Below are 25,684 nucleotides of genomic sequence, written 5' to 3'. Positions count from 1 at the left end.
CAACAATCACTTTGCTGCATGCAGAACTGACTGAATTCTGTCTTGCCAATCTCTGGTGAGTCCAGTGAGAAAGTAATTGGGAAACTGTAAGCCTATGTTATTTCCTCTAAGAGCTGACTTATTGTAATATGATTACATTTGAGATGTTCAGGCAGGTAAATATCTTCATTAAGGCATTCTTTTATCTTTAGCATGTAGTTAGTTATTTCTTAGATTTTCAGTATAAAAGATGGCAAGTCAAGAAGAATAATTTCAGTGTGTTCAATTTAAGCTAAGTTATAAAAAATTTATTCCAGTGATTGGGGTTCAAGTATTTGTCTATTTTGTGTTATTGGTAAAATGATGAACGTTATCTGTATATACAAGCAATAAGTACAACGGACTAGTATTTAATTTGATGTCATATCAAATAAAGAAGTTTAAGTATTCTTCATCTTGTCAGGTTTTTATTGATTATTTGATTCTCAATTTGACTTATGTTCCATTCCAGCTAATGCAAGAATTAAAAAGCAAAGATATCAGCAAAACATTCCGAAAGATAATTAACAAGAAGGAAGGGATTACTGCTATTGGAGGAACTTCATCTATTTCCAGTGAGGGCACACAGCATTCTTATTCAGGTAAATGACTTCCCCAAATTTGATCTTTTAGTCACTGATTCATGCGTTAAGTGATATATTTAATCAGTTCTAAGATGCCACTGATTGTGATTCATACCATTATATTATGTGCCATTGAGGAGAAAAAAATACTGCAGACCACAGTATAACATGCCATCAAATTTGAAATACATCTTAGTTTCAGAGATGTTAACATGAAAAATCCTAGAATCATTGAAATCAATGAGTTCCTACTGTGTGTCAGGCTCAGTCCCCATCAAAAAGATTATAAACAACAAAGTGGAAGTTTTTTATACTCCAGTTGTTTATAATTCTAGGAACTGGGGCAACAATGGAGAAGGCCAACTCATTATGTGCTACCCTCTGATGGAACTGGGGATGATTTCTTTTAAGGATTTATAATCTTAAATTATTTTTATATTTACATAATAATAATGAAGCTGTAGAATGTTTTTACTTTCAATTCTTCCCTATTTTCCTCACTGCATAACCAAACAAAATTTTCTACCTAAAGATCAATGTACCCATACTAGAAGCCATGTGTTGAGAAGTTGATGATGAAGATGGCCAAGAATAGTGCTGGCCAAGTATAGTTCTGGTATCTAGATTTGTGTCCATTTTTTTGTTTGTTTGTTTGTTTTTTGAGATGGAGTCTGGCTCCATCACCCAGACTGGAGGGCAGTGGCATGATCTTGGCTCACTGCAACCTCCATCTCCCAGGTTCAAGCAATTATCCCTGCCTCAGCCTCCAGAGTAGCTGGGATTACAGGCGCCTGCCACCAGGCCTGGCTAATTTTTGTATTATTATTTTTTTTTAGTAGAGATGGGGTTTCACCATGTTGGCGAGGCTGGTCTCAAACTCCTGACCTCAAGTGATCTGCCCACCTCAGCCTCCCAAAGTGCGGGGATTACAGGAATGAGCCACAGCACCCAGTGATTTTTGTCAATTTTTTAATAGTAAAAATTCCATAGAAATTGGGCTGTTTTCTTTATTTCAATACCTCTTGACTGAATTCAGTATTTCTATTGTAAGCTAAAAATCACAGCTCTCAATTTTTTGGGGGAGGATGGGATTTATTGCCATGGTATTTGTTTCTTGCATTTTTTTTTCTTATTTATATACATATACATATTTGACCTCTGGTGGTCTGCTTCTGATTCATTAGCTTTCAGAAGCAATACATAATTAGAAATATTTTCAAATCAAACCAAATATATATTTTGTTCATTTAAGATGTATACCTTCATCTCTCCTAATATATCAGGTGGAAAAGTGGAATGAATTCCCCTTTCTTCTCGTCTTGTCTCATTTCATCTCGTCTCTTCGCTCTCTCTCTCTCTCTCTCTTTCTCTCTCTCTCTCTTTTTTTCTAGAAAGGATCTCTCTTTATGGCTTAGGCTGGAGTGCAGTGGCACAATCTCTGCTCACTGCAACCTCCACCTCCTGGTTCAAGCGATTCTCAAGCCTCAGCCTCCTGAGTAGCTGGGACTACAGGAGTGTACCATTATGCCCGGCTAATTTTTGTATTTTCAATATAGATGGGGTTTCTCCATGTTGCCCAGGCTGGTCTCGAACTCCTGACCTCAAGTGATCTGCCAGCCATGACCTCCCAAAGTGCTGGAAATACAGGCGTGTGCCCCCAGGCCCAGTCCCCTTTCTTCTTAAACCCTTTTGTGTTTTAGTAGATTTTTAATAATAGTCAATTATTATATTTGAGCAGAAATTAACAAGTATGGTTTTGTAGTGCAATAGCTATGTATGTTTTTGTAGTGCAATAAAGTTTGTGAAATGAGATTTGCCTACCAAGATTTTCTCCTTTCAGAGGAAGAAAAAGTGGCTTTTGTTAACTGGATAAACAAAGCCCTGGAGAATGACCCTGACTGTAAGCATCTTATACCCATGAATCCCAATGATGATAGTCTTTTCAAGTCACTTGCAGATGGCATCCTTCTTTGGTGAGTTGAATTTCTGGTTAAGGAAGCTGTGTTCTTGCTGATTCCATTGATGAGCATTCCATAAAAACTGCAATTCAGCCAATCCATTGTCTTTTGGAATCAGTAGCTACTAAGGGCTTGAAGAATTAATATTGCATAAAAAATGAACTACTGAAGTACTACTGTATATCTACTGGAAATTTTCCGAATTTTTTTTTCAAATACAATCCCTTGTTTTTCTGTTACCTTTTACATGTATTACCATAATAATTGCCAATAATCTTTTGAGTTATTCATCTGATGCAGTTTTAAATATTCACAGGGTTTCTCTTTACATTTTTCAGCAAGAGAGTAGGGATTGTTGACTGGAACATGAGCATGAGGAGATGCAAAGGGAAGATATTCCTTATTCGTACCTAAATGAAAATGTTTGATTCAGCCTTGTGTTATCCTTGGCTCTTTGCATTCTGTTTTTGCTCACTGTATTGTAAACTCCATCAGGAAATGTCTTGGTGGTTGTTGTGTGTACCACAGTCACAGTATACTTCTTTAGACAAAGCAGAGGTCTTTTCTGTAGTTTATAAAAAGTACAGAAGACTTATGAAGTAGAAAATAACCATCACAAATATCCTTACCATCCATAAATAACTTATTAACACCCTGACACATTTCCTTCAGTCTTTTTTTGATGTTTTCACTTAAAAAGGAAAAGAAAACCTTACCCATAAGTATATTACATTTTAGAACATTAAATATAAAATATACCTTGACCTCCACCTACAATTCTTACCTTTAACTCTCAGAAAAATTCCTGTTATGAATCAAATTGATATTTTCCTATTCTTGTTTTAAAAAGTAAAATTCTAAAATATAGAGACAAAATTTATATGAATTTCTCTGGAAGTAGCTAAACATTGAAGTCTTAGATGAAATCTCTGGCTTCATATCTTTCTGCAACAACAGTAAGTTTAATGGTGTTCATACTACTTTAGGAAACTTAGCTTCTTAGAGAATTTCTTTATGTTTTAGGCTGCTGGATACTGATGATTATTAAGTAAAATAATAACAAAACTAACATATACAAAATTCAGGGTGATGGCTGGGCACGGTGGCTCACGTCTGTAATCTCAGCACTTTGGGAGTCTGAGGCAGGAGGATCACTTGAGGTTAGGAGTTTGAGACCAGCCTGGAAAACATGGTGAAACCCCATCTCTACTAAAAATACAAAAATTAACTGAGAGGTGGCACACACCTGTATCCCAGCCACTCGGGAGGCTGAGGCAGGAGTATCACTTGAACCTAGGAGGTGGAGGTTGCAGAGAGCTGAGATTGCACCACTGCACTCCAGCCTGAATGACAGCACTAGACTCCATCTCAAAAAAAAAAAAAAAAAAAAAAAAAAAAAAAGGAAAGAAAATTCAGGGTGATTAAAAAATTGGGAGAAATGCTAAGATTACTATTGCAGTGAGTGATGGATTTGTTTTAAGAATGGGAATATTTCTTGGATTTTAAGAATTAAGTTCCTGGCATTAATTATAGTTTAATTAGTTATTATTATTTTTGAGATGAGGTCTCTTTGTTTTGCTCAGACTGGCCTCAAACTCTTGGGCTCAGCCTCCCAAGTAGCTGAGACTACATGCTCATGCTACCACCATGCCTGGCTTACTGTTTAATATTTTAAAGTAATGAATTGTTATTACTTTTCAAAATTTATTTTGGCTGTAGGCAATAATAAACTTAAAAGATTCTTATAGTATTAAATTATCCTCATTTTCTCGTTAGCAAAATGATCAACTTATCTGAACCAGATACAATTGATGAAAGAGCCATCAATAAGAAAAAGCTCACGCCTTTCACAATTTCTGTAAGTATTTGTCCTTTGCTTGTAATCATGTTACTATGCTAAGTAATGTAAGACCTTCATTAATGAATGCTTGGACTCAGATAAAACCTTTGACTTAATGTAATGTTGTTATCTTATAGAAACTGTTTTTTTTTTTTTAAGAGATGGGGGTCTTGCTATGCACCCCAGTATAGCTCACTGAACCTCAAACTCCCGGGATCAAGTGATCCTCCAGCCTTAGCTTCCTGAGTTGTTAGGGTTATAAGCATGTGCCACTTTGCCTGGATAATTTTTTAGTTTTTGTGGAGATGGGGTCTTGCTATGTTGTTCAGCCTGGTCTTGAACTCATGGCCTCATGTGATCCTCCCCCTTCAGCCTCCCAAAGTGTTGGGATTTTGGCGTGAGCCACCATGCCTGGCCAAAACTGTTTATTTTGTTTTTGTTTGTTTGTTTGTTTTTTGAGATGGAGTCTCAATCTGTTGCCAGGCTGGAGTGCAGTGGCGCAATCTTGGCTCACTGCAGACTCCGCCTCCTGGGTTCAAGCAATTCTCCTGCCTCAGCCTCCCAAATAGTTGGGACTACACTCGTGCACTACCATGCCCAGCTAATTTTTGTATTTTCAATAGAGACATGATTTCATTATGTTGGACAGGATGGTCTCAAACTCCTGACCTTGTGATCTACTCACCTCAGCTTCCCAAAGTGCTGAGATTATAGGTGTGAGCCACCACACCTGGACAAACTGGGTTTTTATTAAGTAAAAATTCAGTTGGATTTTGTAATGAATTAAATGAAATTTAAGGTATTTTGACTGCACTTATTTAAGTTGTATTCAGTTTATATTATTGTAATTATTGAGTTATTTATTAATTAACACTTGTTTGATGCCAGTGCTCTTATTTGGTGGTTGAAAAAGAACACTGCAGTTTTACCATTTCACAAAGTTGTTTTTTTTTTTTTTTTTGAGACGGAGTTTCGCTCCTGTTACCCAGGCTGGAGTGCAATGGTGCGATCTCGGCTCACCACAACCTCCGCCTCCTGGGTTCAAGCAATTCTCCTGCCTCAGCCACCCGAGTAGCTGGGACTACAGGCGTGCACCACCATGCCCAGCTAATTTTTTGTATTTTTAGTAGAGACGGGGTTTCACCTTGTTGAGCAGGATGGTCTCGATCTCTTGACCTCGTGATCCACCCACCTCAGCCTCCCAAAGTGCTGGGATTACAGGCGTGAGCCACCGCACCCAGCCCACAAAGTTTTAAACTATTCTTTTTATACTAAATTGTTCTGTAGTTGTCTTCTCCATACAGATCTTATAAAAGTCTAGGTATTTAGACTTACCACACTTCCCCCCTCAAAATCTCTAGAACAATGTAAATAGATTGTTCTAGAGATATTAATAGATATTAATATTTACTGAGTACTTACTGGGTATCAGTCACTGTTCTAAACACACTATGTAAATTATCCTCCCAGCAACTTTAAAATAAGGTATATACCACGATTTTACTTTATTATGAGGAAACTGAGACACTGACAGGTTATACAGAGGCAGAGCCAGGATTTGATCTCAGTGGTCTAGTGCCAGAGCTGGATTCTTTCTTCATTTTTTTTTGAGATGGAGTCTTGCTCTGTTGCCAGGCTGGAGTGCAGTGGTGCCATCTCGGCTCACTGCAACCTCCGTCTCCTGGGTTCAAGTGATTTCCCTGACTCAGTCCGGAGTAGCTGGGACTACAGGCGCGTGCCACCAACTAGGCTAATTTTTTGTATTTTAGTAGAGCTGAGGTTTCACTGTGTTGGCTGGGATGGTCTCAAACTCCTGACCTCTTGATCTACCTGCCTCACCCTCCCAAAGTGCTGAGCTCATTTCTTAATCACTGTGTTAATACTGCCACTCTCATGTGGTGGTAGTAATAGCAACTATTTAAGGTGTGGTCACAATAGTAGCTATTAAAATTGAGCTACTGCTAACCTGTATCCTTCATTTGGCAAGTGCAATCCTTGATTTTGCTAAAATTGTTGAATCTTTTATAGAAAGCTAGTCTTCTATAGACTGTTACCCCCTGCATATATTGGAAGTACACTATCTCTAAAAATAAAACTGCACAATAGCCCCTCAGATCCAATCTGTGGCTACTGTAAAATACTTATAGAATACTTTTTTCTTTATTTTCTTAAATGCATTAAATATAAATATTAAAAGTAAAACAAAGCAATAAATGTATACAATAGTAAGAGATTCTGTATTTCAGATTCAGTGACAAAAATGGTCATGTATGTATTCTATAAATAAAATAGATGTGAATATTTTTAATAATCATGGATATTAGATGAAGATCCCAGTACCTGTGAAAAATAATCTGGCAACTGCAACTGGAAATAGGCTTCTTCAATAATAGTAATTTCTATTAGTGATATGCAACATTATTGACCTATTAGCAAGTTGCTAATACTACAAGAAAGCCATGTAGTCAACATCCAATTCTGTATGGATGTTGGAAATGAGGGAACCCATGAGTCCAAGCCTAACCATGTACCATTGTCCTATAGAAAGCAGAGCCACCTCTCCTGTGTCCCATTTGTTGGTAGTTCTCTACTGTCCATATCTTTTCCCATCAACACAAGTCTTCAGGAAGGTTGGGCATTCAGGGTGGTTATCCATGGTAAGAATTGGATAGCAGCTTCTCTATGGGGTTCTCCTGTTACTTCTTGTTCTCAAGATGTTTAGAAGTAGCTCAGTGTGGCCACTCTATTTCTTACTAACTGGTAGGGCAATGATGTCATTTTTATCAAGTAGAAACTACCATTTACTTGTAAGAAACATATTGCAACTCCTTATTTTCTACCAATTTTTAAGGCCAAATTACTTGTAAGACATTTGATATGCTTGTAAAGCAAACTCTTTTGAATAAAATTAATGTCAAAAGTGGTTTTTCTCCCATATCACCAACACAACCCATTGATAAGACAAAGCTGAGTTAACTGTTTAATGCAGTAAGAGAAAACACTTGCAAAGCTTTGTTAGTGTCTTGGTGCTGGGAAAGTGAGGGCAGCATTTGAGAATTGGAATTGTGGTTTAAGGAAGGTCTTTCAATATGAGAGGGCAAGAGGGGTCTGATCCAGATTGGGCAAGGATCTCTATACACCAGCCCAAGACTGATGGAGATAGCAAGGGGAGGATTTTAAGGTGAGGAGGTCAAAGAATCTTAGAGTATAAACTGTCTTTGATGTTTTCACTGAAGAGTTACTACTGGGTCTTTTAGGTAGTGCCTGCAGTGAAAAATCAGATCTTTTGCCTAGGCTCAAGGCTCCTGGAAGAATAAGACCATGCTAATGAAGACAGAGAGTAGTCATGGCAGTGAAGACAAGAGGATAGCACACAAGATTATGTTAATGTAGGCAGTAAGATGTGGTTTTGTTTGTCATTGTCCACGATGAGAGTAGTGGTAGGTTTTGGTTCTTACTGGTATTGCAATCAATTTAGTGAAATTACATACTTCTTTTGGCCCACAGTACCATGCTGTCAATTGCATATGAAATGGGTTATTGTGAGATTAACACTATTATTGGCTTCATTTTTAGTCCAGTTCTTTCCCCTGCTGATGCATTCTGGGGAATACCAACTGAAGCAAACATCATTTATGCTCTTGGAAGCAAAGAGAAAAAGATTAGTGTCATGCCTAAATTAGCAGAAGCTGCCTCTTGAAAGTTGCATAGATTTGATTTAAGGTAACTTAAAAAAACATCTGCAGCAGGAGTCTTAAAAACATCTGATGTTATTAAAAATCTTAGATTTCTACAAAATCTTTGTAATTTGCTGTTAATGTTTTCATATTTGTGTTTATTTGTAGTGAATTTTGAGGTTATAAAAGTATTGAAGGTTTCTTCGGTTCTGCTGCTTCTTTTGGGAGTACTATATTTGAATGAACATTGCTTGGTACTACTACAAAAATAATTCCAAATGCTTATTTTAATCACATCAGATGATCCCCCATAGATACAGCCGTTTATTTACTTGGAGCTCAGTAAATCACTTCACAGTATAGGAGGAAGCCACTGAAATATTCACTATGCTTTGAGAACCTCTGTGTTTTGCTGCTGTTATGACCAGCACATAAAATAGTTGCTATTACTGCCACCATTTGAGAATGGCAGTAATGCATGGTAAGAGGATGGGGATCAGAGCCCAGAGACGACTGGGATCAGACCCTGGCCTTTCCACTGTGCAACCTGTCAGTGCTTCAGTTTTCTCATCTATAAAATCCATCTTAAGAGTTACTTTAAAATTATCTTAAAAACTAATTGTGCATCATTTTTTAAAGAAGTGCTTCCAAAAGAAGTCTTTATGAAAATAAAAATATCATGTTGAGTTTGAGGTATTGGCAGAACATCCAGGTGGACATAACCAAGTGCATGTAATATAGATACAGAGCTTAGAGTAGAAGCTCAGGGGAGGTCTGGGTGGAAATAGGGATTTGAAAGTCATTAGCATATAAAGTCACAGTTAAAACCATGTGATTTTTTTTCAAATAGTGGTATTTTGGTTGTATAAATGTTATGTTTATAAATCTGAAATTTGGCGGTCCATTGTTTCTTACAGATAATTTTTATAGGTAAGACCTTAGAAAGTACTTCCTCACATGTCTTTTTTGTGTGTGTATGTGGCAATTCAGGAAAATTTAAACCTAGCTCTGAATTCTGCCTCGGCCATTGGTTGTACAGTGGTCAACATCGGTGCATCGGATCTCAAAGAAGGAAAACCTCACTTGGTCTTGGGACTTCTCTGGCAGATCATCAAAGTTGGCCTTTTTGCTGATATTGAGATTTCTAGGAATGAAGGTAGGATCATTAGAAATGTTTGGTTTTCATTGACATGTACTCGCTATGGGAAAAATTTACATTTTGCTTTTCCTCAGCTCTGATTGCATTGCTGAATGAAGGTGAGGAACTAGAGGAGCTGATGAAGCTTTCTCCCGAGGAATTACTGCTGCGATGGGTGAACTACCATCTGACCAATGCAGGATGGCATACCATTAGCAACTTCAGCCAAGACATTAAGGTTTATATTTAAATGTTCAAATTTATGACATGAAATAAGGATATGGAATGTAAAAATAAAGGAAGTTCAGACTTAAATTTGAATTAAATTCACAAGAACACTTGGGATAGAAAATGAAAATTTGCACTACTGTGTGAAGTAGATCCCCCAATTATATTCACAAAATATATATTTTCTATAAAACCAGATACGTTGGATTTTAATAAGAAGTACAACTGACTGTGAGAGGAAAGGAGGTGCTAGCCTCAACAGAATAAAACACACTTTCTCGTTTTATATGCCACAGATCTGCTAGATTATAATGAGTATGTCAGTCTGTTCATTTGGACTAATAACTGTTTACTGCTTTAACACTCTTACTCCCACTTTGCCAATAACCAGCTAACAGGAAACCAGATTATCTGAGGGCACAGGGAATCAGTTTAAAAAAGGGGATCTTTAGGTATGTTCCTTAACCAGGTAGCTTAAAACACTTCCCTCTCTATGGGGAGAACCTTGTTAAGGAAACTATAATAGGCATTTCTGTCTAACGACAACTTTCCCTTGGTTACTGCCTAGATGGGCATTGCCAAGCTGGGTCCCTGTGAGTTTTTTCTTCTCTATGTTCCTTTATGTCCCCCCACCCTGGCCCCGCCAGGGTAATCAGTGCTGGCTCTGATTCACATTCCCTCTTCAGCTGTATTACCACTTGCAGTCAGGTTACCTTTTTCCATAATGGCCTAGAGGACAGTGTGTTAATTTGAAGTAACAGTTTATTTCTCTGCTTTCATCTACTGTATGCGATTATATTTGAAAGTTTATTTGGGAGGGTTCTCTTATTCTGAAATCTCTTAAAATTCTGCTAATCAAACATTTATTCAGCCCTTCCTGCAGGGCATTTTGCTCAGGGGATGCAAAGACTCAGCGTTTGAGAAGCTTGCCAATTCTACTTGGAGACAAACACATACTAGAGGACTATTTCAGTTATCTATTGCTATATAGCAAACCATACAAAACTTGCTTAAAATAATGATTATTTCTCATCATTTTGTGGATTGATGTATTTTGGCTGGGTGGTTCTTCTGCTTCACATGGTTTTGGCTGGGATTACTAACTCAGTTACATTCAGCTGTCAGTTGAGCTCATCTGGAAAGTACACAAAGGCCCCAGTCACATGTCTGGTGCCTTAGTGCTCCTCCACAAGGCCTTCCTACATGGTGAGCTCAGGCTTCCTCACAGCATGATAGTCTCAGAGAGTTGGACTTCTTATGTAGAGGTTAACTTTAAGAAACAGGAAGCAGAAGCTCTTAAGATTTGGGCTTGGAAGCCCCAGAACATCACTTTCACAGCATTCTCTTGGTCAAAGTGAATTATAAGGCCTGTCCAAATAAAAGAGGATGGGAAATAGCTTCTGCCTTTTGATGGGAAGAGTTCATGTATGTATGGGGAAGAACTATGATATTCATCTTTGGAGACAACGACTTTGGATGATTTAATAGTGTGATCGCAGTTTACTTACTGAGGTAGGCAAGGGGTACCATGCACTAGAGAAAAGCATTCTTAGTTCATCCTAGAGAATCCAGGGAAGGCTTCCAGGAGATAATAATTGACCTGAATCTTAACTGATGTTGATGTTTGGGTGTGTAAACAAATGGAAAATTAAGGGAGGATATCCAGGTGCAGGAAACAGCATTACTATAAACTCTGAGGTGTGAAACAGGATTGCTTTGAAGCTCTGAAGTGTGAAACAGCATGGTACATTCAGGAACCTATGAATAATCCTATATTAAAGTTATCCCATTATTTGAGATACAGGAAATTTCTTCAGTTTGAACAATTTCTTCCCCTAAATTCAATGATAATTTTATTCATTTTAAAAATGCCATTTCATATCTTTCCTTGAAGGATTCGAGAGCCTATTTTCATCTGCTGAATCAGATTGCCCCTAAAGGTGGGGAAGATGGACCTGCCATTGCCATTGACCTTTCAGGAATTAATGTGAGTGCAATTTTTAACTTTTAAAATATATTGTGGTAAAAAAGACATATAAAATTTACCATTTTTATCATTTTCAGTGTATAGTTCAGTGGCATTCAGTACATTTGCATTGTTGTGCAACTATCATCATTATCTATCTCTACAAACTTTTCATCATCCTGTAGGGAAATTCTATACCCATTAAACAATAACTCCCCATTTTTCCCTTCCCCCAGGCCCTGATAACCACTGTTCTACTTTCTGACTATGAATTTGAATTTGACACAGTCAAATTTAGAGTACAGTTCTCTACAGGCAGCATTCCCCGGTAGAGCCCTCAGCCCTTCATTCCAGTTGGGTGCTTTGCTCTACAGAAGAGTTTTCCATGCCCCAAGCTCCTAGATTCCATGTCAAGCCAACTGGCTGTCATGACAGAAGAAAGGAAACTGCAGAATTGCGACCTTGAGTGTTTGTGGAATCAATACTACATTTATGTTTCCCTGGTGCAAGGTAATTGGAACTCACCAGGGTGCTCTTGTGACTGTCAGTGTATGCCAGGAAAGGAAGCAACAAGCTGTTGTTAGATTTTTAAGCAATCGTTTATCAGTTTTACCAGCTTATATTTAGAAATACACAAAATAAAAAATAGAAATTCCTAGTATTTGTGGTGTAGGAAGGATTGATACAGATTCTGACCTACTAAACACGTTTCCTAGGAATCTCATTCTTCTAGCATAAGTTATAAATACCAGGGATGGTTCTATCTAAACCAGGGATGCCCAGTCTTTTGGCCTCCCCGGGCCACATTGGAAGAAGAATTGTCTTGAGCCACATATAGAATACACTAACACTAACAATAGCTGATGAGCTAAAAAAAAAAAGTTGCAAAAAAAATCTCTTGGTTTTTTTAAGAAAGTTTACAAATTTGTGTTGGGCCACATTCAAAGCTGTCCTGGGCTGCATGCGACCCACTGGCCGTGGGTTGGACAAGCTTGAATTCTAAACATTAAAATTTGGTCAGACAATAGATTGTATGAAAAGATGTCATGTACTTAAAGTGCAATATCCATAACATTTGGTTTTTAAGGCAACTTGAGTCATTACTAATTAATTATATCTCACATTATTATAATGATATGTTTCAGAAACACAGTATTGTAATGCTATGCAAAGTTTGCAATATATCCAGAAGTGAACAGACTTAGTATACTAAACTATCATGTGCTCATCCCTCAGTTTCAACATCTGCCAATTCATGGTCAATCTTACCTCATTTCTTCCCTATTTCCCTCCTGTCCTGTATTTATTTTGAAGCAAATCTTAGACATATCATTTCATGGATAAATATTTTAATATGTGTTTCTAAAAGATAAAGACACTTTTAAAGTAAAACCACAATACCTTATCATACTTTAAAACAAATTACAATAATCTGTAACACCATCAAAATATCTAGTCAATGTTGACATTTCCACTTGCTTCATAAAGGTCATTTTTTTTCAAGCTTATTTGAATTAAGATCTAAATAAGGTTCTCCTGAGTAGCTGGGATTACAGGTGCACACCACCATGCCTGGCTGATTTTTTATTTTTAGTAGAGACGGGGTTTCACCATGTTGGCTAGGCTGGTCTCAAACTCCTGACCTTAAGTGATCACCTGCCTTGGCCTCCCAAAGTGCTGGGATCACAGGCATGAGCCACCGCATCTGGCCAGATTTTGTCCTTTTTTTGACATCTATATTGGTAACTTTTCATTGTTGCTTAATTTAATAATCTATTGGTTTCTCTGATTTCATTTACATGATTACTTACTTTGCAACTCTGGTGCACAGAATTAGGTAGGTTATCATCTTTGGTCATTATATACTCTCAAATGGGTTTGTGCATACCCATTTTAAAATTTATTTTTGTGTATGGTTATTTGTTTTGAAATTGTAACAAGCCTCATGAACTCTCAATCTAACAGGAAAACTAAGACCTTGACATTACATTTTCTGTACAGTTCTTCCCTATTCCATCTCTGCCTTAGCCCAGTGTGGTAACCACAGTCTTGGAACTTGTGTTCATTGTTCTTTTGCTTTTCTTTTTATGTAGTTTCCCTTTATCCAAGTGTATCCCTTACAAAAGTAACCACTTTTTAACTTCCTTTAAAGTTTATCATGCTATACTTAAATTTCTAGTACTTCTTTTTGAACTTGTATCTCTAAGAGTTACCCATATTGGATATGTCATTGTATGAATATACAAATTCATCTACTCTCCTATTTATAGGTATTTGACTTGTTTCATTTGTTTCCAGGGCTTTGCAATTGTGAAAGGTGCTGTTCCCTAAGATGTTAATTTTTTAAATATGTATTTCAACTTGTTTTTCATCAAGAGCCTTCTGGAAATGTCACTCGGTGTAGAGTGGGTGCAATAACTATGCCTGTTATCTAGAGGGCACTCTACTAGCTGGCCTTAAGTAAGTTACCTACAGTGTGAACCGTAGGAGCTTACTGATACAATATTTGAGAATTTTGTTGAGTATTTTAGCAAAAAGGATAAAATATAACTCAGTTATTCCAGCAAGGAAACTCAGAGACTTTTTTCCTTTTAACCTAAAGGGCATGGTGGCTGGGCACAGTGGCTCACACCTGTAATTCCAGCACTTTGGGAGGCTGAGGTGGGCAGATCAGGACTTCAAAACCAGCGTGGCCAATATTCTGAAACCCTGTCTCTACTAAAAATACAAAAATTAGCCGGGCATAGTGGCATGTGTCTGTAATTCCAGCTACTCAGGAAGCTGAGGCAGGAGAATCGCTTGAACCCAGGAGGCAGAGGTTGCAGTGAGCCAAGATTGCACCACTCCACTCCAGCCTGGGCACCAGAGCTGGAGTGTCTCAACTCTGTCAATCAATCAGTCAATCAAATTTTAAAAAGGAATGGGTAAATTGCCTTGGAATTACTACACATTTGATCTTGAGTTATTATTTGATTTATTTGTGGAAAAGAAATTGCTTATAAACATGTATATCAATAAAAATTATGCCAATCAAAATTCAATTGTGACCATTTTTGTTTTATTGTTTAGGAGAAAAATGACCTGAAGCGTGCTGGACTCATGCTTCAAGAAGCAGATAAACTGGGCTGCAAGCAGTTTGTTACTCCTGCAGATGTGGTTTCAGGCAATCCTAAACTTAATTTAGCTTTTGTGGCTAATCTGTTTAACACATACCCATGCCTGCACAAGCCGAATAATAATGACATCGATATGAATTTACTGGAAGGTGCGTTCTTTCTGCCTTTAATTGACTTACTATATTTAGTGTATGGTATGCTATATCTTCTTACAGTATTGTCTTACTTCACCATCAGAGATAGGAGATTGGTGGGAAATGCAATTTAGTGTGGGTAGGTATGTGTACTGAAAATTCAAATTATGGAAGGTGGTTGCTGGTTTTGGTTAAAAGAGTATGCTGGGGTAAATCTTACATATTTTTCATTTCTCCATAAGAGGTTAGTGAAAACTATCATACATTTAAAATAGTCTCATAAATGATCACATAACAGCTCTACCACCAATATGGGCAATGAATTCTCTATTAGAAAAAAATGATTATTTGTAGGTGTTTTTCTCCTTTGAAAGCTCCAGTTTGACTCTAGTATTGTTCTCTTTTTAATGTTTTCAGTGTACATGAAAAAATTACAGTGTTCATTATTTGTCTTTTGTGTGGTCTATCGTTATCTGTCTCATAATATATAATACTTTCCTATTTTGCTTCATGAAATGCAGATTTGACCCCTCCTAATGTAGGTACTGTATTTAGTACTTTTCTATACTCTATAACTATATTCATTCTGAATGTTCTTTTTATTAGTACCATTTATTCTTTCCATCTGGGTTGATATTTTATTTTTTGCATTGTTCATGCTGTGTTATTTCTGTCTTAATATGCCCATAGAATGAAACACAAGTGAAACTTAATTAGAATAGCAGAACAAAGCTTTGATTTTGTAAAATTTCTACCTAATTTGCCTTCTATAACGATGGGATATTATAGTTGTAAACACATTAGAACTCAATTTTGACAACTGGACTTCATGATTTGATGTAAAATCTATATCCCTCTCCTGTGATAAAATGTATCTTTTATCGCAAGTAATAATTGAATGGATTCATTTAGGTTCTATAACAGATTATTTTATATCAGTTAGCTATGTTATATTTACTGAACCTCATTGAAGCTTACAATATATTATAAATAATCATAATGACAAAACATTCTCAATACCTGTTCTTTCTCATTTTTTGTTTCCCAGCCTTTCTTTTTTCTCCCACTCTCACACATACCAACACCCACATTAATATCAGAACTTAAAGTAAAAATGGTGGCAGTGGTAATGGCAGTTGTTGAAGGGAGAGAGGGAGAGGCAGTTGTCAGAAGAAGGCACCAATCTTAAGATTTTTCTTGGCTGGGCGCAGTGGCTCACGCCTGTAATCCCAGCACTTTGGGAGGCCGAGGCAGGTGGATCACGAGGTTAGGAGTTCAATATCAGCCTGGCCAAGATGGTGAAACCTTGTCTCTACTAAAAATACAAAAATGAGCCAGTCATGGTGGCTAATGCGCCTGTAATCTCAGCTACTCAGGAGGCTGAGGCAGGGAATTGCTGGAACCCAGGAGGCAGAGTCAGTTGCAGTGAGCTGAGATTATGCCACTGCACTCCAGCCTGGGCGACAGAGCAAGACTCTGTCTCCAAAAAAAAAAAATTTTCTTGTTCGATGTCCTGGTTTGGAGAAAGCAGGAATTCTTGGTAGAGAGAATTTGATGTGCAGTATTCATGATCTCAGTATTCATTCAATTCTCTCACATAACTCACCATTACTCCCTTCTTTCCCAAGGAGACAGAATGAGAAATCAACTTCAAGATCTTTTTCTCCTTGACTGCCATAACCAAAGTTCCGATGTCCTTGTCACCTCATAATTAGTTTTGCGATTAATGAAAGATGTTTCAGACTTAACAAATATATTCTTCGAAGAATATGAGTAATTCATTCTTCTCAAAGGTCCTGTAAAATAAAATAAAGATTATATTTTCTACATAGATATGTAATTGAGAGGGAAAGCAGACAAGCTGTATATTTTTCAGCAAAGAGAAATTTAGGGTGAGAGATTAGAACTTGAAAAAAAATAAGCAAAAGGAACACCGCTAGGTTTTTATCAGTCTGGAAAATTTCAAAATCCCTCTGTCAGTAGAAGGCATTGTTTAGAGTGGCATATTAAATATGATCTGCTTTTTATAGTCACTGAATTCTTGCTAGATATCTTTTCCACTTGCTCGCTCTCTTACTTTTCATGTTTGAATTCTTTTGCTAGTGTTCAGCATGCTTTTGGAATTTTTCAGTGTGAATAGGATTGCTAAATATTTCCATTATTATTTACTATATCTATTAAAATAACATGGGAAATATTTATCAGTCATCTTTATTTAGAACATATGTATGTCCTCATTCATCTGCCAAAAATATATTGGACTTTGTCTGTCATTGGATTATTTTCCCCTGTAAATTTGTGTTTTTACATATCCTTATGAAATTTGAAGCTTGATCTTATCACATGCCAAATTCATATGTTAGTATGTCCTCATTGGCAGAGAATTTTCTAGGGAATTAAAGAAAAAAACAATTAAATATTAAACCCTCACATCAAATTGAGCCAGATATGTGGGCTACATATAGAAAGATCATCTAAGAATTCATTTGTGGTTACAGAAGATACATAGGCCACAAATGATCAGACTTTGTTCAAATCATAGTTCCACTGTTTTATCTGAATAACCCCTGTGAGCCTTGTTTTTTTTTTTTAATATATAAAACAGGACTGATAAACTTAATTTGAAGTGTTACAGAGCAAGCTAAATGTGATAGTGAATGAAAGAATACAGTATGTGTTTATTAATGGTCAGGGAGGGAGGAGGAAAGCACTTTGTATGTCACAGCACATTTATTGAGCGTTAAATATATGTTAATTCATTTTTCCCTCTTAATAGCCTACTTTTAATAAACATTTGTTATATTTATTGCTATTTTTTAATTGGTTGATGTCAAATTGAGCTTGCAAATGGAAAGAATGTTTTATAGTTCTTTCAATCTTGCATATCACCAATTAAGATTTTATTTCTTGAGGTTGGATATCAGATCTAGGGGAAAAACTGATTTTACTTCTAAGATTACTTTAGCTGTCTGTAATCCAGACAACATTTTCCAATCTGGAATACATATGTTTTTGTAATGCTTTACCATGGCTCCTGCACAAATGCATAGTGCTTCTAGCTTTGAGCATTTATTTACCGAGACACTTTGAAATGTTGTTAGATAAATAAATGCTCATTTATAAAATCGATTTTACTTTCCAGGTTTCAAAAATTAAAATAATTATATAATCAGTTGAGAGCAATAGGCAGAAATATGAACCACTGAGGATAGTTTCAGAACTCTATCAAAATGCAAGTCTAGTTATTTTAAAGCATCATTAGGTTCAACAAAATTTGGATATTTTAATTAAAAATGAAATCATTATGGCACTATTAATCTTCATAATTTTAAGACATTTAGATTTTCCTAGATGGAAATAATGAAAAACTTCTCTATTAGAAAAAACAAATATATATATATATATATATATATATTTTTTTTTTTATCAGATAGTAATAGAGAAACATCTGAGAGTTAAATCCAAATCACAGGCATCAAGCTATTGATCACAGTATGTTTATATTTATGTCACTTTGGGGACAGTTCATAGATTTAATTTGTACTTGTTTAATAATTCTTACAAATAAGGCCAGCCTGGATTCTGGAAATATTTATTTCAGCTTGGTTCTTCTTAAAAAAAGATTCTCATGCAGACTGTTCATTATAAAGTTGTGGTAGCAGATACAACAGAGTGATCAGTAGTTACCTTTTATGTAGACCAGAGGAAACAAAATTTAAGCAAGAAATTATAGGGCGATGTAATTAAAGCAGATTCTGGGAAAGCTGTTAGATAATGGCATTGAAACCACATCAAACTATAGTGGGTAGTTTATTTCCTGAACAGTTGGTACAAATAACAGAATCCTTTAGATCTTACAAGGCTTGGGTTCCATCCTGGGTGTGTAGATTTATACTGTCTTTGCACTCAGTGTGAAGATGACTGTTGCAATAGCTCTATATGAAGGAGCCCCTGGAACTCAGATGATTGTAGATAGATTTATGTGCCAAATTGTCCTGTGAGTCTCATATGGGCCAAAAGCTAGAGAGTGACTTGAACATGCCTATAATTTAGAAGAGATGAGAGGTATAAATGTTTCAGTTTTTCAGGAGTCTGGTGATAAGATGTAAACTAGGCCATTCCACTCTCCACTAACTTTGCTGAAGAACAGATAATCATAAAAGTTACTTAGGACTATTTGCAATCAGGAGATGAGTAGAAGGTAGACAGTGGCAGAGCCAGCCCACATCACTGCTCACTTCATGGTATACCATAACCCACATTTTCCTTATAGGTGATGTAAGCACTGTTGGGAAGGGAATGCTCAGGGAGGTGGGGTTTAATAACAGCACCTGCAGGAGTTATCTCCCTGAGGGGATCTTTGAGGTCCAGGAACTGACTATGATGAAATGTGTCTTTCTCCTATCAACCTGTGTTGGGTCTGTGTTCCTTAGGCATTTTTAGTAATGACAATCTAAACTAACTCAGGAAGCCTGTAAAATAGTTATATTCCCCTCATTGTGTGTTTTTATATTTACCTGTAATCCCCTCTCATCTTCAGTGAATGGTGTAAAGTGTAGGTTTGTGTGCTGATAAACTTTCCTGTGTAAAACCATAATTTGTACAAATTTAGAAACATTGCATCAGGCAAGGTATAACTTTTCTATCTGTGTTTAATGTACTAATGTTACTGTGACTGCTAAAAGACTTTGCTTTTATTCATGTTTAGCCAATCCCTTTTGTGTCTAATCATAATTATAGACCACCGTGTATCTGTTATGTTTCTAGGCAGAGAAACCCATGGCTCAGTACTAGTTCACAGAAATCAAAGGGAATCTAGAAGGAGAGAGATAGAGCAAATAATGACTTCCTAGATAGTGGGAAAAGGGACTTTGGCATTAAGAGACCTTTTTTTTCTCCCTTTAAAGAAACTGTAGTATCTAATGAACCATGGCAAGGTAGGTTTGACCAGTTGGTACCTGCCAGAATGGTTTAAGATATAGTTCCTGATTCCTTTTGTCCTGAGTCATCAGTGTGAGCTTGTGTCTACCCTAGGAGAGAGCAAGGAAGAGAGGACATTTCGGAACTGGATGAATTCCTTGGGAGTCAACCCGTACATTAATCATTTGTACAGGTAAATATTTTATTGTGCCTCAGCTTTACTCTCAGGGTCCAGCTTTTCAAGTTGCAAGAGTTTTAGCCCATTTTTAGAGTTTCAGGATGCTGGGAATTGGCAATACAATGGATTTTAAAAGAAAGCTATTATTCAAGAAATGAATAATAGTTATATTTTTGATGATGATATACATAAATCAGTAAAGATAATCCTTACTCTTTCAATAGTTATTGATCACAAAAATAATTTCAACGTTAACAAATTAGAGTAACAGTAATGATAAATTGTTACATCAGTATTTTTCATTATGTCACTTTTCATTTATTTTGCCAAAACCTCAATTATGTAATAATTGTGTTATTTTTGTGTGTATTTTTTTTTAATTTGTAAAAGTAACTTGTTTTCCTTGAATAATTGTTATAACTTATCTCATTCTTTCTTGTTTAAAAATGACACATTATTGATATTAGCAGGGCTAACCAATTACTAAATCAATTCTTGGGCTGTCTGGTAATCCTAACAATGTGTCTTTCTAAGTGTGGATGAGAAGAAACCATTCTTATCTCTTTATTATACAATCTACCAGCGTGCCTTGATAAAGTGCAAAAGAAGTCAACTTCAGCTAGTTGTATTTTTTTTAGAAAAAAGTTCTAATTAACTAAATGTATTAACAACCTATATAACCAAGAAACTCGTTAAAGAAGATTAAGATTAACTCCTTAAAGAAGATTAATGTCACAACAGGCCAAGTTCACTGGCTCACTGAAGATTTATGATGTTGTAATTTCTGCTCATTGGTGTTTATTCACAATATTCTTTAAAATAGACCTATGTTTGTAAAGCTCTCGAAGAGCGTGTAAATTTTAGCTAGATGAGAGGAGATACTGTCAGTTAGACTGGCTCTCCTGTTATAGTAGCAGGGAAGTTAAAACTTAAATGTTGAAGGTGAGGAGGGATTCACTTTTTAAGGACTGATTTGGAAAAATGTAATATATAGTCAAGAGAAAAGAATAACAGGTCTAGTATTATCCCACTTGGTTTACAATTTGAGTGTGTAGATATTTGTATCTGAATTTTAAAATCTAGAGCAGTACATACCAAACTGTATCCTGGGTAGGAGGAGTGGAGAATAGTAAGGAGACTTTTATTTTTAATCTTAGTAACTTAAGGATAATTTCAGTTTTTTCAAACCATGAACATGTATTTTTCTATAACTAAAGAGTAAGCTTTATAACTTGATCAAGACAGTTGCGGGTGGGCAAAAAAAAAAAAAGCGAGGGAGGGGGAAGAGTAAGCTTAAAAATGGCAGATTAAGATTTGTTGATACTGATAGTAATTATTTCATAAATGTCAAGAACACTAGAGTTCTATTATTGGCAGTGGAGAAAAGAATTGACCAAACCTTTTAGCTAAAGATAGCTGAAGAATATCTTTATTCAATAATTACCAGCATAGAGCTTCTGAGCATACAGTATTTTTTCTTGGGAAAGGAACTGTTACTTTCAAAAAATTCTTAAAAGTAACATGATTTTAGGGAACCATCAGATGTAGAACAATAAGTAGACATCTAGTTGACACTGGAACCATGTGTCCATAGAACTGTGCCTGCAACATATTCCTAAACCCACCCCCAAAAATTTTTAGGTTCCTGCCTACAGTGTAGCCAGCTCACAGCAAAACAGCTAGATTTTCACTGAAAATTCTCTAAACAAGTTATAAATATATTTCAAGAACTATTAGTCCTGGAGTTGGTTCTAGAATTCATCTTGAAGTCTCTGGAAATCATTTAAACTCTCTGGGCCTCAGTTCTATTTGCAAAATAATAATAATAATACCATACTAGACAGGAATGAGAATAAATTCATTTAAAGTAAAAAAGAAAAATACATGAAACAGATAAGATTCCAGAACCTATAGAAATACTTTAGTGATTCTTTTTTAATACAGAATGTTTCATATGCCTAAAGATAATCTAGTCAGATTTTAATTACCTTCATATCAGACTTTCTTCCTCTATCACCCAGTACTGGGCCCAGCTCCCTTCACTGCCATATGGTATGTGCTCAGAGAATGCAAAGTAATTTAATAAGAACCTTAGGGAAACATAACTCATTGGACAAGCTGTTGGAGGAGAAAAGCCACATAATATATCACAAAGCTAGCAGTTTAAAAAATCAATTGCTATTGCTTTATGTCCTTACCATTCAGCATTGAAAATAGACTGAAAAAGCATACTTTAACCTTCTCAGGAGAACATATTTTTCTGAATCCAAAGTAGTAATATTTTTACTTTGAGAATTCCTACTTGTTCATAAGTTCTTTCCTCTTAACCCTCATTATTGAACACAAACAGCTGCCTACTGAGTAGATACTGTGATTTTCCTATAATTATTTTTAAGTTAAAAAATGAAAATGTATACATAATACATGAACTTATTCTTACTGTACATGTTTCAGGAAGTGTGTAAGTGTATAGAATCAAATAAAACATGATTCTACCCTTACCCTCTTGTACTCCTGTTTTCCTGACCTCTTTCCTTACCTAATAGAAGTAATTGCTATTAACAGTCCTTAGCGTGTATAGGCATAGAAATACATTTGACTCTAAATTTTTAAAAATAAATGAGATCAAATTGCATGAAGTGTCTGCCATTTGCTTTTTAAAATTTCATATGTCTTGCAAAGCTTTTTGTATCAATACATACAGATCTGCCTTATGTTTAATGGTAGCCAAGGAGTTTATAGTATAGTTGACTCAAAAGCTCCCTGCTGCCAGGCACAAGTTATTTCCAAATTTATAACTGCTGTGGCAATGAATGTCCTTTGATGTACACCTTTGTAAATATTTATGAAAATATTTTAGACAGATTCTTAGACTGGAAGTTTTGGGTCAAATGCTAAGTCCTGTCATTCTTCAAGGATTAAAGACTTGTGTTCTTAAAGATATCAGTCCATCTCCAATGTACTTAATAAAATTAGGTAGTACCCAACATTTCCTTCTCCTTTATCTGCCTTTCCTTCCTGTTTTAGTGACCTTGCAGATGCTTTAGTGATCTTTCAGCTCTATGAGATGATACGAGTGCCAGTCAACTGGAGCCATGTCAATAAACCTCCTTATCCTGCCCTTGGAGGGAACATGAAGAAGGTGAATGAAATGATGACCATGGATATATTGTTACTGTTCTGATAGAAAACAAAGGATTTGGAGTTTCATGAAGTTGGGTAAAGTGTACTCTGACCCTACAATTCTGATTCAAACCAAAATGTATTAAGCTTAACAGCCTTTTTACAAGTTTGCCTTAATAAATGTTTGCAAAGATAATGGCAGTCCCTCCAGTCAGACACTTTATATAACTATTTTCATATTTATCAAGTTGTAGTACTTAATGTTCTTTGAGATTTACTGTAAATGTACTCTTATTTTACAATTGGTATAACTTGCTGAATTTTTATTGGTTATCCACTCATTTATTCAACATTTATCAATTACCTGATACCTGTACAGTGTTATGCAGGATGTTAAAAAAAAAGTATAAAGCATGGAGCTGGTCCTCAGGAAAGCCTAAATAAATTAGGGAAATCGGTGTGCAAACAGCTACGATATGGCACTTGGTAAACAAAAGTGAATATTATGAGTTCTAGGGAAGAAAGTTGAAGAGCTGCTGAAATAGTAATAGCAAAATGGGAAAGATACATGAGTGAACAATTCATAGAAAAAGAAATAATGATGAATAGTAAACATATAAAAAAACTTTCACGCAGAATAAAGAAATGCAATTTGGGGGGTGGGGGAATTAAAAAAGGAAAAGAAAAGAAATGCAATTTAAAACAAGAAACTATTGCACTGCATCCAATGTTAGGGGAAGTATTCATTTGTATAATCTTTCTAAAACCAGTTTGGCAATACATATTAGTGATCTTCCAAAAAATCCTTTGACCTAATAATTTCACCTTTTTCCATCTATTCTGCTGAAAAAATCAGAAAGACACAATGTTGTGTGGCAAAATGCTAATCATAGCAATGTTTATACAGCACAAAAGAAAACAATCCCATTGTTCAATAAAGGGTTAATAAATTGATACACCCATAAGATGAAGTGAAATGTGCCATTAAAAATAGTGTTTTACAGGAACAGAAATTCAAACACTGCATGTTCTCACTCATAAGTGGGAGCTGAACAATGAGAACACATGGACACAAGGAGGAGAACATCACACACTGGGGCCTTTTGGGGGTGGGAGACAAGGGGAAGGAGAACATTAGGACAAACACCTAATGCATGTGGAGCTTAAAACATAGATGACGGTTTATGGATGCAGCACACCACCATGGCACATGTGTATCTATGTAACAAACCTGCATGTTCTGTATGTGTATCCCAGAACTTAAAGTAATAATTAAACAAACAAACACAAAAAATAGTGTTTTAGTAGTGGTGGCATGGAAATGAGCAGGATGCAACATTATATATTACATAATATGAATCTAATTTGTTTAAAATATATAACACACATACAGATGCATTCAAAAGGGACTTCTAGTTTTCCACATCTATAGAATGAAAATGTATTCAGAGACACTGTAATTTTAAAGAAAAAAATTTTAAAAGATTTTAAAAGGGAAATACATCATAAAGTAGTTAAATGGGTGGTAAATTATAAAGATTTATATTCAAATTTTTCAGCATTTCCAGTCATTGGACTGCCTGCATTTTTAATTTCATTTGATGTGCATATAATTCTTTTCATGGGAGTAGAATTGAGAAAATTTATTGACTAATTTCATGTTTTTTCTCCAAATTTTGCATGCAAAATGTAACAGGGAAACAGAAATTAGGCATTCATTATACCTGGAATTTTAATGTGAACTACAAATAAATACATATGCCATGAAGGAATCATATGCAGAATACTTTTTCAACAAATATAGAATGAAACATAAAGCCTGAAGTAAATTCAGGATGTTTAAAAAATGAAGAAGCAGTACTTTCATGACACAGTATCACAGGGAATTATTTTATGGAATTTGGGCAATAATCAATAGATGTCATTTTCCTTCGTTTACAAAGTTTATAAAGCTGCACCATTAAAATGGCCTTTCTTCATTATTTTCAAGTATTTCTTTTCACTCAAAATCTTGTGTCCCATATGTAACTCTTCTCATTGTCCAAATGATCTAAGCTTCATTTTTTTTTTGTCCAAAGCATTTGAAGTACTTGGTAACTAATATGGTTTGGCTGTGTCCCCACCCAAATCTAATCTTGAACCGTACTCCCATATGCGTTGTGGGAGGGGCCCAGTGGGAGATAATTTGAATCATGGGGGTAGTTTCCCCCATAGTGTTCTCACGGTAGTGAATAAGACTCATGAGATCTGATGGTTTTATCAGGAATTCCACTTTTGCATCTTCCTCATTTTCTCTTGCTGCCGGCATGTAAATAGTGCTTTTTGCCTCCCACCATGATTCTGAGGCCTCCTCAGTCATGTGGAACTGTAAGTCCAATTAAACCTCTTTTTCTTCCCAGTCTTGGATATATCTTTATCAGCAGTGTGAAGACAGACTAATATAGTAATCATTTCTTCCATTAACTCTGTGAGACTGCACTCCAATTTTTTCTTGCTTTCTTTGTGCTCATTCTTACCTTTCATAGGTTCTTCATCTTTTAGCCTGACAATTCAGTATTTCCAAGGCCTGGTTCTTGGCCCAAAGCTCTTAACTTCCACAGTTATACTCTCAGGGAGCAGATTTGTTTTTAGAGTTTTAAGTCCAGGTTGAGTATCCTTTATCCAAAATGCTTGGGACCTGATGTATTTTAGATATTGGAATATTTTCAGTGTACTGGTTGAACATCCTTAAACCAAAAATCTGAAATGCTGCAATGAACTTTTCTTTTCACAGTATTGTGTCAGTGCTCAAAAAGTTTTAGAAT

The 25,684-nt window shown here is 35.9% G+C and overlaps 1 protein-coding gene across 3 annotated transcripts in view; it reads left to right on the top strand.

Moving 5' to 3' along the window:
• Positions 1-25,684, top strand: part of PLS1 (plastin 1) — a 114,981-nt gene that overhangs the window by 77,684 nt on the left and 11,613 nt on the right. For all 3 annotated transcript variants that reach the window (XM_003735048.5, XM_054247177.2, XM_002759524.6), the window contains 9 exons: positions 491-620; positions 2,443-2,575; positions 4,337-4,418; positions 9,068-9,233; positions 9,311-9,453; positions 11,338-11,430; positions 14,479-14,674; positions 19,694-19,772; positions 22,785-22,899. In XM_003735048.5, coding sequence (XP_003735096.3) covers positions 491-620; positions 2,443-2,575; positions 4,337-4,418; positions 9,068-9,233; positions 9,311-9,453; positions 11,338-11,430; positions 14,479-14,674; positions 19,694-19,772; positions 22,785-22,899 — 1,137 coding nt within the window. The remainder of the gene's footprint in view (positions 1-490; positions 621-2,442; positions 2,576-4,336; positions 4,419-9,067; positions 9,234-9,310; positions 9,454-11,337; positions 11,431-14,478; positions 14,675-19,693; positions 19,773-22,784; positions 22,900-25,684) is intronic.

This window comes from Callithrix jacchus, chromosome 17, assembly GCF_049354715.1.
Source record: "Callithrix jacchus isolate 240 chromosome 17, calJac240_pri, whole genome shotgun sequence".
Taxonomy (NCBI): domain Eukaryota; kingdom Metazoa; phylum Chordata; class Mammalia; order Primates; family Cebidae; genus Callithrix; species Callithrix jacchus.
The sequence above is the reverse complement of the archived record's forward strand: the minus strand, read 5'-3'. Positions and strand labels throughout refer to the sequence as shown.